The sequence below is a fragment of the Eubalaena glacialis genome, chromosome 12 (assembly GCF_028564815.1).
Source record: "Eubalaena glacialis isolate mEubGla1 chromosome 12, mEubGla1.1.hap2.+ XY, whole genome shotgun sequence".
Taxonomy (NCBI): domain Eukaryota; kingdom Metazoa; phylum Chordata; class Mammalia; order Artiodactyla; family Balaenidae; genus Eubalaena; species Eubalaena glacialis.
Genome location: NC_083727.1, coordinates 19,642,576 through 19,660,023, shown reverse-complemented (window position 1 = coordinate 19,660,023; position 17,448 = coordinate 19,642,576). Strand labels below are relative to the sequence as shown.

The 17,448-nt window shown below is 34.6% G+C and overlaps 1 protein-coding gene across 6 annotated transcripts in view; it reads right to left on the bottom strand.

The window, feature by feature from the left end:
• Window positions 1-17,448, bottom strand: part of SHPRH (SNF2 histone linker PHD RING helicase) — a 93,069-nt gene that overhangs the window by 64,865 nt on the left and 10,756 nt on the right. For all 6 annotated transcript variants that reach the window (XM_061207671.1, XM_061207669.1, XM_061207673.1 and 3 more), the window contains exons 3-13: window positions 15,164-15,293; window positions 13,078-13,296; window positions 10,467-10,545; window positions 9,667-9,817; window positions 8,394-8,502; window positions 7,505-7,761; window positions 5,370-6,029; window positions 3,830-4,081; window positions 2,928-3,006; window positions 869-1,032; window positions 495-751 (exon numbers count right to left, since the gene is read on the bottom strand). In XM_061207671.1, coding sequence (XP_061063654.1) covers window positions 495-751; window positions 869-1,032; window positions 2,928-3,006; window positions 3,830-4,081; window positions 5,370-6,029; window positions 7,505-7,761; window positions 8,394-8,502; window positions 9,667-9,817; window positions 10,467-10,545; window positions 13,078-13,296; window positions 15,164-15,293 — 2,357 coding nt within the window. The remainder of the gene's footprint in view (window positions 1-494; window positions 752-868; window positions 1,033-2,927; window positions 3,007-3,829; window positions 4,082-5,369; window positions 6,030-7,504; window positions 7,762-8,393; window positions 8,503-9,666; window positions 9,818-10,466; window positions 10,546-13,077; window positions 13,297-15,163; window positions 15,294-17,448) is intronic.

Below are 17,448 nucleotides of genomic sequence, written 5' to 3'. Positions count from 1 at the left end.
CCAGTTCTTGAGTCACAGTCTGATGAACAAAAAAGTTTCTGGGACAATAGAGTATTGTGGGCATAAATAACCTTAATGTATTAGAAAGGAATAATCAAAGAATATAGCTAGCACGACTATAAAGAAAATATTTAATGGTAATCTAATTCTTCTAATTCCCTGATGTGGGAACCAAAAAATATAATGCAAAAAGAACAAAAGCCTTTCATATCTGGGGTGCACCAGAAAACAACCTCCCCCCCTAAAAAAACAACAAAACCCTACAACAGTTCTAATTTTAAAGAAATGTTCAAAACCATGAAAATAATTTTGATGTGATTCTCTTTCACAAATGGGGTTCCATATCAAAGAAAAATCACCACACTGCTTTAAAAATAGCTGACAACTCAGTTATAATACCCTGAATGAAACTGTGGGCTAGGAAGCTAATTGCTTAAATATTGTCTATTACTACTGTATTACCAATTGCAGTATAAGAAAATTGGTAATAAAACCTTTTCTGGAGTGGCAAGAACTCCCCACGAACAGCCTGTGGGTGGCAGCAGGCCTGCCTGAGCCTCAGCAATGGATACAGGATGGAGGTGACAGTCCTTCTGTCCAGGCTGCTGAGCTTCAAAGCCCAGTCAGAAATCTTCCTGAGTTTTACTACTGCATCCTGGCAGCACACTTCATGTTGACGGTGATAGAAATGTCTTTCCACTGGAGAAAAGTGGAGCCAGTGGATTTCTTCTGTCTGAGGGGGTATCTGGATCTATACAGAGGAGAAAAAAGAAGATTTCACCTGGAAATTTAACTTTCTACCAAAATTCTGCTTTTCTTCTTTTTTTTTTCCTAATACCCTTAATCAATAAAAACTTATCCTACTGACTTGGTCAATCACATCTTTCTTTGCAGACCTCCACAGTATCTTGGCAATAAAGCTGTAGAGGAGCTGAGGATTCTTCTTGCAGTAAGGACGATAGAGAAGTCGAACCCACCAGTGTTTGACACAGTAAGGTTCAATACCAAGAAAGACCACTAACCCAAAAAGATCTGAAAAGAAAGAAAAAAAGCACACTGAGAATACAGACGGTGCCCAACTTACAATGGTTCGACTTACAATTTTTTGACTTTACCATGGTGCAAAAACTAACGTTGTTAATTAATAAATCATCAAATCTGATTTATCTCTATCAGTCTAGCATAGTGGATCTCAACTGAGGTGGAGGTGGAGGGGTGCAATTTTGCCCACTGGAGACATTTGGCCATGTCTGGAGACCTTTGTGGGTGTCACAATTGCAAGAATGCTACCAGCATCCAGAGGGTAAAAGCTCAATATCCAAAATGCCCAGAACAGCTCCCCCCAAAAATGAATTATCTGTCCCTAAACGTCAATGGGGCTAAGGTGGAGAAACCCTGGTCTAACACAAAAAGAAAACAAATGAGACTTCTACTTCCAAATACAACATAGTAAGTCACGTCAGGCTAACATTCCCATTGCAACAACTACAAAAAGAACAGATATATTACAAGAGTCATAGTGTTAAAGATATCAGCAAATCATGGAAGCAAAGATGAAAGATAAACTAAATTTCTAGAAATTTGGGAAAGTCTATTTTTTAAGGTAACTTGGGCATGAGAAAACTTTTGGCGGTGATTATGTTGATTGCGGAAATAAACTCACAGGTAAATACATATGTCAAAAATTTATAAATTTTACATTTTAAATATTTACAGTTTCATTATATGTCATTTATACCTCAATAAAGGTGTTTAAAAAAATTAATAAAAAATTTGTTGAATGGTGACAAGTGCTCAAAACACCTGCCAACATCTTATTCAACCAAAATAAACTAACTGCCCAGGAAACTGAGGAATTATTGCCCATATTTTTTCAATATTAAAATTAGAAAAAAGTAACTTTGATAGTTACTTTTGATAGTCATTTTCTTTTTTCTATACCTTCTCAGCTAACTTTTGAGCTGAATGATATCTTATTAACACCTAAATATCATAATTGGGCAGTTTCCAATGTAACAGCAGACCACTAAATTTGGCCTTTTAATTAGTCTGATATTATTCTATAAATATGTTTCACAATGTAACTTACTAAAATTACACAGGTATTTAACTATATACCTAAAATCTTCCTAAAAAACTTTTTTCCCCTAAAAATAATCATCAAAAAAATATTGTTTTTCACGTCATTGTAATGGATGTTGATATTTTTATTTTAGCAGAATGATAAGTTATTCTGCTAGAAACAAACAAAATATGAAAATTTGAATTTTCAGAATGATGAATTTTGAGGATGAATATCTGCCACAGGACTCCAAGAATATTTATATTTTATAATTTAACCACATTTTAATGACAGCTTTTCAGGAAATTTATTATGTAAAACAACACTTACTTAAACTTTTAGTTTTAAATATTTGCAACCTGAACAAAAGTTTTAAAAATGCAGTCTATGTTCTATGGAAAAAATAAGTTATATGAATGAGATTAATGTAGAAGCATGAGTTATATTGTGTGAGCGGGAGGTCCTTATTTTTATAGACACGGCCAAGTGAAATTAATTCCTTTTTCCTCTCTCTCTGGCTCTTTCCCTCTTTCTTTCTTGTCAGGTTCTTCCTGTTTTCTACTCACCATCTGGAACTTTGAGTTCAAGTCAGGCCTATGTCTACACTGTTCAAGCACGCACAGTAACTGCTCAAATTAGGACAATGGGACTACTCACCATATATCTATCCTCATATATACAAACAAAAATCACTTGATTCCATTTAAAAAGGTAAGTGTTTGAAACTATTAGAAGTCAAATATAAATACATATATAATCACTTAAGTAAGGATTTCAGCAAAAGTTAAACATAAAATACTTCTTGTTCAAAAAAATTAAGCTTTTCAAATATATGCAATAAATATGTGAGAAAACCATACATTACCCTCCAATCCTCTCTGTACTGGAGTGCCACTGATGCACCAGCGGTTAATCCCACTTAAGCGCTGAGCCATTTCTGCAGCCTGATGGGAGAGAAATATGAAATAAAAAAGAAAAGAAAAAAGACACAGGAAAAACTCAAAAGTCAGGAATATGTTTACTTATGAAAATAGCCCATGACAAGCTATGTTTCAGGTCAGATGCATCTGCTCTTATCGAACACTTATCACACTCAATATTGAATGTCATATTCAACGGGCTATCTTCTAGTACAGTGGTTCTCATTAGCAGGAGGCTGCCATGTGTCCTTCCAAAGAGGAAAGGTAGTTCAAGTATGTGTAGAATGAAAATACCCCCTGAATGACTGATACATTCCCTAGACCACCCCATCCTCCAGATGTGAACCACCATGCTAATAGACATGATTTATAAATTCAATTCAGGTTACAGACTGGCCAAAGAAGACAGAATAAAGACATACAACAAAGTCTGAATAAAAATTCTGTCCTCTAAAGTAGTATTTTTCTATTACCATTTGGTCTCTCTGATCAAAAAAACTGCCAAAGTTATCAGAGGCTATATGATGAGCCTTCCACATAGCAGAAATGCTTGTAAAAGTCCCTAAATACTTTGATCTGCATCACACAAAAACTGCCATCTTATTCAAATATACATGTGCATTGCATTTAGAGCAATGATTCACAGATTACCAAAATAATTCCTAAGGATTATATAGTTCATACACAGAGAAAAGCAAATGTTGAGTGTTTAAAGGCAAACTTTTGGCCAATGTCAATGCTGTGGGTTAACTACACTTAAACTATTAAATTTTCTATGGACAGTCTCCTCCAATCCCTTTCCCTTTTCTCTTCCCCAGCCCTCAGAAGGTTCTGCAGAAATTCTCACTTTTACAGTAGGACATTCAACCATCTGAGCTTCATCAAGGCAAATCCTCCACCACTCCACAGCAACGAGGGGGCTGGGAATGGCCATATAGCGCTTCTGGTTCCTTAAGCGACGCCCATCCTCACTATTGCTGTGTGGGATATCTACATAGTTTAGTTCTGAACGAAGGACATCGTAAGTAATGATGACTATATCCTGTTCCGCCAAAAAATGAGGCTGTAAAAAACCATCTTTCTTCACTCCTTGATATACCTAGGAAATAATCAGCATAGACATAGTTATTGCAGAAAGGCACATCAAAGATACTGAAATAGTCATTTATTTATACACTTACTGAGCCCTTTCTATTTGTTTAGAACCAAACATGCTATAAGATACATCCTATACCTGTCTAGAGAAAGATGCATTTTAGTGTGTAAGACTAATAACATAAGTAATGTGAATGGAACAGTAAATGTGAAGTAAATGTGAAGGCTCACAGTGGAAAGACCAATTCTATGGCTAAGAAGGTAAATTCAGAGAGGAATTCAAACTTGCGATAGATCTTGAAGTACATTTAGGAGTCCTCACAGGTGGAGAAAAAGGGAAAAGGACTTACAGGTAGGTGGGCAGATGGAATAGCTTGTACAAAAGCACAATGGTGTGAAAAAGTAGAACAATAAGAACTATTATTTACTGAATGCCTTTTATATTTCAGACACCATGCAAAGTTTTATCTCCTACTTTCAACAACAATCCTGTTAGTTGTTATTATTTCTATCCCACACATAAGAAGCATGAAGTGACTTGCTCCAAACTGGTAGAGTCAAGATTCAAACCAAGGTTTGCCTACCCTACAGAACAGAGCTCCTCAATGGCAAAGATGGTGTTTTACATATTACTGTATTCTCCATGCCTATCATAGTGACTGAAATCTAGAAAACATACATAACATTTGTGTGGAAAGAAGAACAAAGAGAGTAAAGAAAACTAACAGTAGTGAACAACAACATTAAATGACCACTTACTATGTGCCAGCACTTTATCAAATCATTTAATCTTCACAAAAAGTCTGTGAGGGGGTACTATTTTCAGAACTTAGCACAATTCCTGGCACATAATAGGTACTCAATAAATATCTGTTGAATGAGTAAATCCTTATTTTACAGATGGGGTAACTGAGGCTTCAGAGGAAGATTCTGGAGCTAAAAGTTGAAAGATCATACAAGTTCATACTATTACACAATGCTGCCTTTGAATTGCATTTCTCTCAGAGTATAAACGCTTATACAAAGACTTTTTCATTTATATGATCAAGATTTTTTTCAAAAGCTTTCATCTTTCCACCCAAAGTGCTTTAACTTCTGATGTCAGAAAAGAATAAACAGTCTACGGTTCTATTTCTTAGTCTCAATTTCCTCTTCAAGTTCTGATTTAATATTATTATTATCTCATTAAGTTAATTTTTGGGATAAAAAACAAAGTGACAAAGATTATAAAAATTATCATGGAGTGAAAATTTGCATTTTCCTATCCCTTTAAAGAGTCCAAACTACCTTACCAAGACCCGAAGAGATGATGACCTCACATGTCTGTTGATTTCATCCACCCATTGATGACAGATGGAACTAGGGGAGATGATCAGAGTTGCTCTTGTTGATACTGGCTCCATCGCAACAAGGCAGTGGGGGCAGTAGAAAGGTTTAATCTTCAGATTCTTCTCTTCATAATTCACACATTTTGCGTGCTGCCACAAGTGGCATTTCAGGCACTGAACACGAGGCTTATGGTCTACCTGGTCAACTTCACCACATATGCACTCAAAGTGATAATCGGAGGAATTATAGGGACCCATGGTATTAGAATGTGGCATGTCATGACCAACAGGATTTAGAGATTCAGCTTGGTCCTTTGCTGCATGTTTTTGCTTGACTTCAAAGACACATGTACTTTCAGATGTGGTAACATCAGTAACTGCAGAGTCACCGGTAGCTGGATAGTGATCCTGTGAGTTCAGATTGATGTTAAGCTGACTTTTTTCCTTTTTTGTGGATGGAACAGGCTTTTTCCTCAATTTACTACGATTTCTCCTGGCCTTATAGTAATAATAGTAAGGATCATCATCATCATCAGAGGTGTTTGATGGCAAGTATTCAGAATCTGTGTCCTTGCTCCCTGGTTTTCTGGATTCTTTCTGAATTTTCCTTGGACTCCCCACAGCCTATGAAAAATACTATTTATTTAATTTATTTCAACAGAGTGACATATCTGAAATTAAATGCCCAACTTCATGTGCTTTACATAAAAATCTAGTAGCCAGTCTTTGTTACCCCTTCCCTGAGGAGAATCACTCTTGATCAGTGGCTTTCAAGTTGCTCTAAGAACTCCCCTCCCTGATTTTCCCTCCAAAAGCAAAAGAAAGCTCTACGGCTGTATCATTAAGATTTGGAGTGAACAAAAATTAGAAAGATAAAGGGAGCTACTAATTTTGGCATCAACTTCTTATAATTTACAATCTGCCTAAATCAATAAAAGACTGGTAGTTTATAATACATAAATATACGAACTAGGGCAATTATAAAAATACCAAGTATTAAAATACAGCATTTAAACAAAGTGAAAATTAATCTACTCGTTACTGCAATTAGCAAATAAGTTCCTTCTTTCTTTCTCCTTTCTAACTGTGTACCCTCCTGCAATTATTTATGGAATGCCAATTCTGTGCCAGGCATCATGTTAGATGCTGGGGATATATATATGAGGAATATTTAGCTCCTGGTCTCAAAGGGGTCTGTTGGAAAAGACAGAACAGTAAAAAATAAAATGATGATATAGGAATGCATAAGAGGGTTATATAACAGAGAGGGGCTGTGATGGAGAGGTAGGTGCCAGCAATAGCTTCCTAGAAGTGATGTCACAGTCAAGGTTGAACAGAGGAATGAATGACATTAACATGGAATGACTGGCATTAACTGAAGGAGATTTTCTTTTTTGGGTAGCAGAAGGATTATTAAAAGCACAGAAGTTCATTGCAGTCTTCTAACCTAGCTGGGGAGAAACTGGTGGAGACCCCCTGCTCTAGGAAATGAACTTTTTGGTCTGCCATTTCTTTCACAGTAGCTAAGCTGGTAACTCTACATTTTGAATTGTTGTCATTAGTCTTTTCTTGATATATGTTTGCCAATTTGTAACTATTTTCTTAAAAGCAAACTGAACTTATTGGCCACAAAGCAGCAGTTTTATAACAAAATATAAATATTTTATAAGGTGATGACATGGGAAAAATAAAAACTTACATAAAAGATTCATTGTATATAAAGAGCTATGCAAATGTAAGGTATCAATATTTTTATAAAGTATGGAACATGCTTTTTTAACTGCCGACAACAACATGAGGGTAAGAAAAGTTATCTTAAATTATAATATGCTTAACAAACTAATTTTATAATTCACTCAATAAATATTTATTGAGTACCTGACATATGTCACGCATTCTTCTCCAGGCTTAATGGTGACCAAAATAAAGTTGCTACTCTGATGGAACTTATATTCAGGAAGCAGAAAACATACGTCACAGCCGTAAGCGTTTTTCCTAATGTTTGTTTTTTTATCATCAGACTGTAAGAGCTTCAGACAGGTGGGGTCTGTCAACTTATTCTGTAAAGCATCACATAAAGCTACTTAATGCTCTGTTACCTGCTTTTTTGTTTTATCATGTATATCCTCTTCCTTGTAATTCTTTCCCAGTGTAAAAGTACCAGAAAAACCATGGCCTTTGATCTGTTTCACAAGACCTTCAAAAATTAAACATTTCAGCATCCTTTTCAGAAGACTCCTGTTCCGCTGAACATCATATCTATATATAGAACTGACATACTTGTAGATGGAAAGAATGGAAACTCCTTTTTTTCCATTCATTTCTTTAACAGCTGTCAGGATCATCACACGTGTAGCTAAATGCAAAAGGATATGCTAACTCAGTCAAAACAATTAAAATGAAAAGAAAAGAAAACTCAGTTAATCTTAATGTGTACCGAGGACCAAGTTGAGAAGAAAATAAATCAAAGATTTATTAAAGATATGTTGTCTGTGCATCATCATTTTGAAGAATATGTAATAAAAATTTATCTCAATAATTAAGAAATAAATTACTGTAATGGAATAATTTAAGGAAGAATTACATTAATTTGCTAATCTTACAAATCAACTATCATTTAAAACTATATATTAAAAAAAAAACTTCTCACAGTTATTTACATAAATGCTACCATTAGCAAGGGAAACATTCATTTGCTAGCAGAATTTGAAGTAGCTACTCTTTATCAAAGCCTGGTTTAAATTGTAAGCTAAAGAAATTTAAATGTAACAAATTAAGCAAAAAACTGTCTGGACCAAGTCAAACCAAAGAATAAATGTTTATTTTTGTTAAGATAATATGCCTTGTAATTGAACTTTTATGCAAAGTATAAATAACTGTAGAAACAATTATTCATAACAATTACAAGATATCTCTATATAAAGATTATAAGAATTAGAACAAAGATCACTGTAAAAAGGTGCTATCTTTAAGAGATTTCATACTTACGGGGGCACTGAACTTTTTCTTTTGGTTCAAATTCCATATTCTGGGTTTCTGTGTTTTTTACATTTCCTCCAGAATAATGTGATGGAATGAAATAATTCACCACTTTTCCCTGATATAAACAACATTAAGTAGTCACACAGTGTTTTGCTTTCAGTATTCTGAGTTGCTTAATAAGACAAACCCTCCTTCTATTAAGGAGATGAAAAAGAGTTATAATAAATTTTGAAAGAAAGGGCTAAATATGTTATGCACACATATAAACCTCATTTTTTATTTCAGAGTTTACAGCTAGCCATCACTTTTTAAAATTGTACATGTCATCTTAAATTACCTAAATTCTAAGTGTGAAACTTCTGAAATTAACTTTTCAAGCCTTGTTTAAAATAGTAATAAGCCACTGAATTTGTAATAATATTCAAAATAACTTAAAATTAACATAGCTAATGAACAGAAAATATCCAAAGGAAGTTACTGATAGTTAACTGAATACTCCAACTCATTTTCTACAAAGGAAATAGACATTCCCTACTCTAACCCTTACTCAAGTCTGAAAGGCTAATTTTGCAAACTTTACACTATTAAAAGATCACATAACCACTAAGGTTGTGAGCATGGTGGGCCATACAGGTAATTACAGTTATGCCTTTAACTAGTGGCCTCATTTCGGCAGGATTTAATGTGCTGACTTCAGATTCCATTATTGGAAAATACGAACTGTGAGCTATATTTGCCTCACTGAAGTTTTTTCTTTTTCTTATAAACTCTAAAATTTGTATTTTTAAACACAATTGTATTTTGGAATAAAGACTCAGAGTTTGTTTCATCTAGCAATCTAATTACTAAGCTGTTTATCCTGTAACAAAGTTCTAATTATTGATATTTGACTCTAAGATTTACATATCTGAGATTTGCACAGTTTTTGAAAAATAGCTCTCAAAAATATTTAGCAGTAATACGGAGACTTGAAGTAGTGACAAAACATTTGAGGAAGTAATGAAACTTTCCTAAGGGAATTTCTCTGCCAGCTAGAAGGAAGCTTGGTAAGTGACAGCATGTCGCCTTCCTAGTTGGCCAATATCACTTTAAAAAACCCCTCCAGGTCACAAACATCCCATTTTCTGTGCCTACTTGAAGTTAACTAACAACTAATATAAATCATTAGTCGCAGAGTAAACTGAAAGTGTTGACTTAAGTGCCAAGCAAATGTTCGATATATGATGCTTTTGGAGAACATATGTCCCCACTTTCCCAAGCCCTATAGTACTCCTACTACCTCAGGAAGAGTGAGAGCATCTTGTTTGACATCTTGTCGAGTATGTGTCAGAATCAGAGCCAAAACCTCTACTGTCTTTCCGAGACCCATCTCATCTGCTAAGATTCCACCAAGCAACTGTGGCCCAGCATTTGGGTACTCACGGATGATGCTAAGGAAAAAACAAGAAAAACACATCATAGGAATGCAAATAAAAATTACACTGTTCCTAAAGAGAACTGCGAGAAATGCATAGAAGACTAAGCTTTTAAAAATTATATTTTAGGTTGCAACAATTATAATCCCTAGATCATGAATATAAGAACTGTGATCAAAAACCTGCCTGAGCTGACAACTAAAGTCTGCAGAAACAGAATTGGTACTGTCATCATTTTTCTCTTCTATAAATAAAAGGAAGCATGTCTGCCTTCTTTCTGTGACCTTTATGAATCTGTGAATAAAAAAATAAGAATGGCAATAACTACTGATTCACTAGTCATATTTAATGATTCCTAAAACTCTTTTGTAATAGAAATTAACAAATTTAATGAACTGGCCCATAATAAGATAACATTTTTACCTAAGATTATAATCTCTTTAAATATCAATAACTATGCATCTTAAGTCTATTATACTGCATTTATCTACTGAAAAATTACAAGTGCTATTAATTCTATGTCTATCTATAAAAATGTCTAATGAGACCTGGACTTAGTATTCCTTCTTGAGGTACTGCTGAGGCTGAAGACTTACACTACCAATCTCATACAGGTTTTTGTAATATTTATTTTTACTATCAAGTACATAAAGTTTTGCCTTACCAGCCTGTATATGGATTGTAGTAGAGTTTCAAACCCTCAGATGTAACAATTTCTCGCCATAGGAAGTGCAGGGCATTTTCTAAAGAAAAATATAATCATAAGAACAAGATTCTGTTTCTTTTCCTTTCTGCCAGATAATCACATTAAAAGAAAAGTAAGCTAACAGTCAGGACACCCTGGAAAGGCACATACACATGGGAAAAAGGCTAGGACTCCTCTCATTCTTTTCTTCAGATATTATTCTTTAGCTTCCTTTGCTTTGGGCACCAGTATGTTCCATATAAACAAGTGATAAGACAGAAAAAGTATAGCAAATTACAGAGGATTAACAGGAAAAGAAAACTAATACATATAACCAAGTCTTACCCAATAAAGGAAAGTAGCTTATCTTTTATAAATCCTTCAAGAAGTTACCTGATGTCTTTAAATAACTCAACAGATATATGATACCGGACTAATACATTAACGTAAATCAGACCTAACCTTTTATATGGGTCTGAGTGGGAGGAAAGGCTTAACTGAGGAAACAATATCTAAAACTATAACACTGAAGTACTGAGTTTATTTCAGCCAGAATCTTCCACTAACCCTTCCCTTAATATTTTAAGTTGTTCAAACCAACTGCTAAGTAGGAAGTATGTCTCTACTCACCAGTGAAATGGTAAGCCATTTTTTGTTACTTTCTTTAGGGATTAATAGATGAAGTAGGAATACAGACACATAGGTTTTATAAAATGAAAAAACTTAAAAGATAAAAAGCTTTAATTTATGGGAACCAAGGGAACAGAAAAACTACTAAATGACACATGGGATTTAATCAACAAAATCCAGCCTGTGGACAAAAAACAATGAATCACTGACACATGCAGCACGGATGAACCTCAAAAACATTATGTTGAAAGAGGTCAACTCCCTCCACCCGAGTGTACACATTTTATCATTCCGTTTGTTTCAAAAACAGGCAAAACTAATTTACGGTGACAGTGGTTGCCTCCCGAAGGGGTTGAAGTAGGAGAACTGACTGGGCAATTATGGAACTTGCTGGGGTGATGGAAATACTTTATGTCAGCCCTGTATGATAGAAATATTAAAAGAAACAGGTAAAATTAATTTTAATAGTTGTTTTCATTTAGCCCAATATAATCAAAATATTATCATTTCAATATGCAATCAATATAAAAATTAGTAGTGAGATATTTCACATTCTTTTTTTGGTACTATTTGAAATCTAGTATATATTTTAAACCTACTGCACATAATTTGGACAACCACATTTCAAGTCTCAAGAGGCATGTGTGGCCAGTGGCTACTTTTGAAAAAGTCTGGTTCTATGTCTTAACTGAGTTGCTGGTTTCACAGATGCATAGATTCATCAAAACTTATCAAACTGTGCCCTTAAGGTCTGTGCATTTTACTGTATGTAAGTTACACCTTAATCAAATTCCTTAGTTGAAAAAAATTATTTCATTTTGGAGAAAAAATAATCCAGTCTGTGGTAAACTCTACAGAGCTAACCATTTCTTAAACAAATATAAGAAAAAAATACAAGAGAGAGGAGATAAAACCTATGGACTAAAAGCAACTTAAGAGACAGCAACTAATTCCAATATATGGATGTTATTTGGTTTCAGATTTGAACAAACTATAAGAGGCAGAAATAGAGAGAAAGGAGGGAAGGAAGGGAGAGAAATTTGGTGATATTAAGGAACTACTGGGTTTTAAAATGCATTGTACATATATTTATATCTGTTTAAAAGCTCCTTTATCTTTCAATGAAATAAACTGAAATATTAACAGAAGAAATGATACAATATGTGGGATTATTATTTCAAAATAATTCAAAATATTGGAGGAGGAGGAAGAAGAAGAAATAATATTGGCTATGAACTGATATTTCCAAAATAAAAAGTTAAAAAAAATAACGTTTGTTGGATTAAAAAGTGGGAGAAATAAGAGCTATTCATCACTGATTAAAATAAATCTATATAGGAAGAATGAGAAATAGTTAACACTTTACTTCCTAGAGTCATGTAAAAATCTCATCTTGTGTCCATGCCTTTAAAGACAATGATAAAGAAGCGCACAAATGACTCCCATAAATCTACTACTTTTATGAAAACACTTACTAGGTGGTGTTTCATTTTATTATTTATTTTGTGGAGTAAAGAAAATAAATGCAAACCTAGGAAAATTAGATTAGTCACACGTAAGTCTCCTACATTTGTAAATTTGCTTTCTGTCCCTAACATTCATGATTAAATTGTAAAGCCTTTTACATATATTAGGAAGATTCCATCTGATCAGGTTACAAAAGCAATTCCTGGTTGAAAAGGCATGTAAAAAATTTCTTGGTTTTTAAAAATTCCAATCAAGGCAGCCTTTACTTTGGCTGGAAAAATCAGTTCGAACTTTTATGGATGAGGGAACTCATAAATGAATTTCTCTAGATTTCAATTTTGAAGGATTTCTTAGAAAATAATTTTGTTCATAGTAACACCCATTCTATCCTATGTTTTCAATAATGATTTGTTTACTGATCGATTTCCCCCTACCCTCTCTCTCATATAATCCCTCTGATCAATTTGCCTTTCTTTAAGCATCTTATACTTGCCACTAGCAGGGGTGCTTTTGAAATGCTCTTGTTGTAGCATCCAATTGACAGCCTCTCTTTGGTATGGTCTCAACACAGGAGTCAGTGCAGGATGCTGGACATCCACTTGGATGGACGGAGTTTCTTGCTGATGTGTTCGCTTCACAAAGTGATAGAGCTCATCAATGTCCTGTCCCTCTGGCTCACTCTCTGAATCTTCCTCATCCTCTTCCAACACATCTGTATATCCAAGAACAAATGTACTCAAAACAACCCCATCCACATTTATAACTATAAGCAATTCTTATTCCAAGAACACACCATGCATTCTTCCACCTCTGGGGCCTTGCTTAGTATGTTTTCTGACTGATCAAAAATTTACCCATCCATCCTTCAAGATAATTCAACTGATACTTTTTCCATGACATTTTCTTTTGTTTTCCCTGATCAGAATTAATATTCTCCTCTGTGTTCATGCAATACTCTTATACTTTGGATATAGTAATACATTGCAATCTGTCTGGTAATACAATCACTTGTGTGTATTCATCCCTTCCCCACTGAACTGTAATGCTCTTTGAGAGCAAAGGCTGTCTTTTGTTTTTATAGCTCCTCAGAGCAGCTAGCACGTGCTTGCACATTGTAGATGTTTAATAAACATCTGAGGAACTGAACGTGAATATCTTCTGCAGTTTGTAAAAGGATAATTTATTTCACTTTTACATCTTAACATAAAAAAAATCCATATGCAGACAATTTTTCTATGTCTAATAAGACAAGGATTCCTGTTCTATTTCTTATACTAAAAAGGATAGGTATTTGGTAGCAGCACCAGCAGCCAATTAGGAGATTAAGGGCTTAAACCATCAATACAAATTAGTAAGAATTTCAGACTCATTTGTTGGGCACAATTGCCCTGTGGAAGAAGATTCATGCCTACAACATGAAAAAAAAAATTCAAACTCTTGAACAAATTTACAAACCCCATTAGCTAAAGCTAATGATTTAATACTGAAAGGTTTCAAATAGGCCTACACACATTTATAGAACAGGCCTCATATGCCCTAAAATAAAAACTGTACCATAAAATACATAATTTACTTTTTTCAATAAAAATTATGTCATATTAAGATTTTCAAAAGTTTACAATTAATGTGTAGTTATATGCTTGGTTATTTCAGACTGTTAGTATAGGTGTATACTCTAGTATTAATAACTAAATTTGAAGTTTTCCTTTAAAATCCTTTAAGTTTTCCTTTGAAAAGTTCAAATTTTATTATTTTTAAAAGGCAGAATAATGGAATTCTTACCCTAACTTTAAAAATTCTAGGTGTACCTAAAATCATTCCTTCCAATTTTAAAACCAGTGATTTTCCTCTTTCTAAGTCTTTAACATGCAAAATGATTTACTATTATTAGTTATTATGAAGCTTTGCAAAGAATGTACTGCAGAAACAATTCAATAACCAAGCTCAGAAACTGATTTCCCAAATATTCCAGTATAAAAATGTTCTATAATTTGCACCTGAAATAAGGCTGACCCACCATGAGCAGGACTTGGAGAATCTGAGCCGTTTTTCCAGTAGTGTTGATGGGCTGCATCAAGCCATCCACACTCTCCCTTGGGAACCAACGGCAGACAACTCTGCAACTGCAGTCCTGACCAAGGATGCAACGTCTTGCCAAGAAACAGTAGCAAAGTTAACTGGTCTTTATGGGAAGCAGGCTCTTGAGATTATTTGTCAGACTGCAAAGGAGAGGTGGAATAAAGGCCAGCCAAGAATCTCTGGCCATGACAAAATAAAAAAGCACAGGAATAATGCAAAAATTCCAATCAGCTCAGATCCCTTTAAATTCTGCCTATTGACTCCATAAACATTTCTTGAGTAATTACTATAAGCTAAGCACATTATTAAGCAAATAAAGACAAAAATTATAGAAGTAGGGGCATTTCGGATAAGTATAATTTTGTCATATAGCAATTTTATGAAGGTTTAATTTTTACTATGGTTTTAGTAGCTGTTTTTCTGGTTGTTATGTATAGGATTTGGGGGAAAACCCACAGCTCTTCAGTAGTAGCAATTTTAAAGTTTACTTTAAATATTACCTGGAATAATAAAATTGTATAACTTTTCCATCACTCTCTTCATGAGTTGATTGAACTTTTTCATTCTTGAGTTTGCATCACTCAGAAAATCTAGTTTTGCTAGGCCACCTTCCAAAAGATAAATTCCAACCTACACAGAATTAATCAACATAAAAATAGTTTTGATTGTACTATACCATTTTTGAGGATATAAGAAAAACATTTTTTAACATCATCATTTTTAAAGGTATTCACAGTATTTACCCCACAAACACTAAATATATACCTACCAAATCTCCCTTAGATGTTTTCACTTTCAATAACAAATTCATTCTACAAATGCAGTACCTACTATGTGTGATGCACCATTTAAGTAGCTAGAAAAAAAATATTTCCTTAACTGGAACTGAACCTGGGAGACTGTGATGAGAACACCAATTCTACCAACCAAGTCAATGATTTCCCAACTGGATGATCATCAGAGTAATCAATGAAGCTGGTTAAAAATGCAGATTCCCCCAGAAGATTCTGATGCACATGACAGGATTCTTAAGCACGGTTAGGTTTGGGAATCCCTATTACTAGATCAAACACTAAAATGTATAGGAAAACAGACCTTGATTAAGGTTATGTAGCTTGAGTCTAGTGAAACAATGGAGTATGAAGTTTTGTAGTCAAAATACTTGAATTTTAATACTCGCATTGATATTTAAGAGCTAAATAAACAAACAAAATGATTGATTTATTCTGACCCAAATGGAGAGAAGCCTATATGAGATAGCCCACTTAGTACAATTTTAAAACTTCCTAATGGTAGATAATCAATAAACACAGTTTCCTTCATTTTCCTGTATTATCCTGAGCTTGATTCCCTAATCACTGAGATTCTCATATTTTTTCACTAAAGAACAAGAATCAACCAGCATTATACAGGAATAAGTGGCAAAGATTATTTTTCACTACTTATACTCTGCTTTGTACCTAGAGATGGCTTGCTATGGCAGCAATAAGTGTTTAAATGTTTATAAAAATTGGGATTAGGGAAGACAGAACAGATCAAGATTTGGTGTGTGGGTGGGAGAAGTGGACAGAACACAGGCATACAATCCATGAATTCTTACATACTTGTTATCCCTGAGCCACAATTTTTGGCACTATCAGCAAAGAGAGGGAATGCTTGGTTGTATAGTTAAGACTGTACAGGGAAGAATTAATTACAATCTAATGCTTCTAAATTTTCTCCTTTCCTTCTGTCAATTCTGAAACTATAAATAGGGCTATCGATATAATTGCTTTTTTAAAAAAATTTATTTATTTTAATTTATTTATTTTTGGCTGTGTTGGGTCTTCGTTTCTGTGCGAGGGCTTTCTCTAGTTGCGGCGAGCAGGGGCCACTCTTCATCGTGGTGCACGGGCCTCTCACTGTCGCGGCCTCTCTTGTTGCGGAGCACAGGCTCCGGACGTGCAGGCTCAGTAGTTGTGGCTCACGGGCCCAGTTGCCCCACGGCATGTGGGATCTTCCCAGACCAGGGCTCAAACCCGTGTCCCCTGCATTGGCAGGCAGATTCTCAACCACTGCGCCACCAGGGAAGCCCGATATAATTGCTTTATAGTGTGAGAAATGTGTAACACAGTTTTCAACTGAACAGAGGTGAATTTAACATTTTAGAATTTCTTTTCAAGTTTTAGCATGAAGGCATATAAACCTGCTTCATAGTTTACAAAGTACATTTACTTACATTACCTCACCTGATTCTCAACACAACTGTATGAGGTAAAAAGAATGAGTACTATTTACATTTCGTACAAAAAGAAGCTGAAATTAGGGCCTTTAAATGATTCACAAAAAGTTACTTGGCTAGTGAATAGCAGAGAATGAAATGAATGGTAAATTTATTCATTCATTTACTGAAAATCTGTTTAGTACATGGTATTTTACTGGGCTGTGAAGACAAAAAACTTCATAGTCTAGTGAGGGGGAAAGATATAAAAGGTAAGTACACTACAAGTGACCAAGGTAAAAATAAGCATATGTGTTAGATATTATGGGGGAAGAGCATGTAACACCATCCATGGAGTTTAAGAAAAGATCTCCTTAGGTGAAGTAAACTCTGAGCTGAACGTTAAGCAATGACCAGGAGTTAGGAGGGATGAGGAAGGAACAACCCAGGCAGAGGGATGTGTGAGAGCAAAAGCAGAGATGCAAAAAGACAGCAGGGTATCTGCAGGAAACAAATTAATTTGCACTTTCTGGGGCAAACTAAAAAGCAGAGTGATTAAGAGTTGAGGCTGGAGAAGGAGACAAA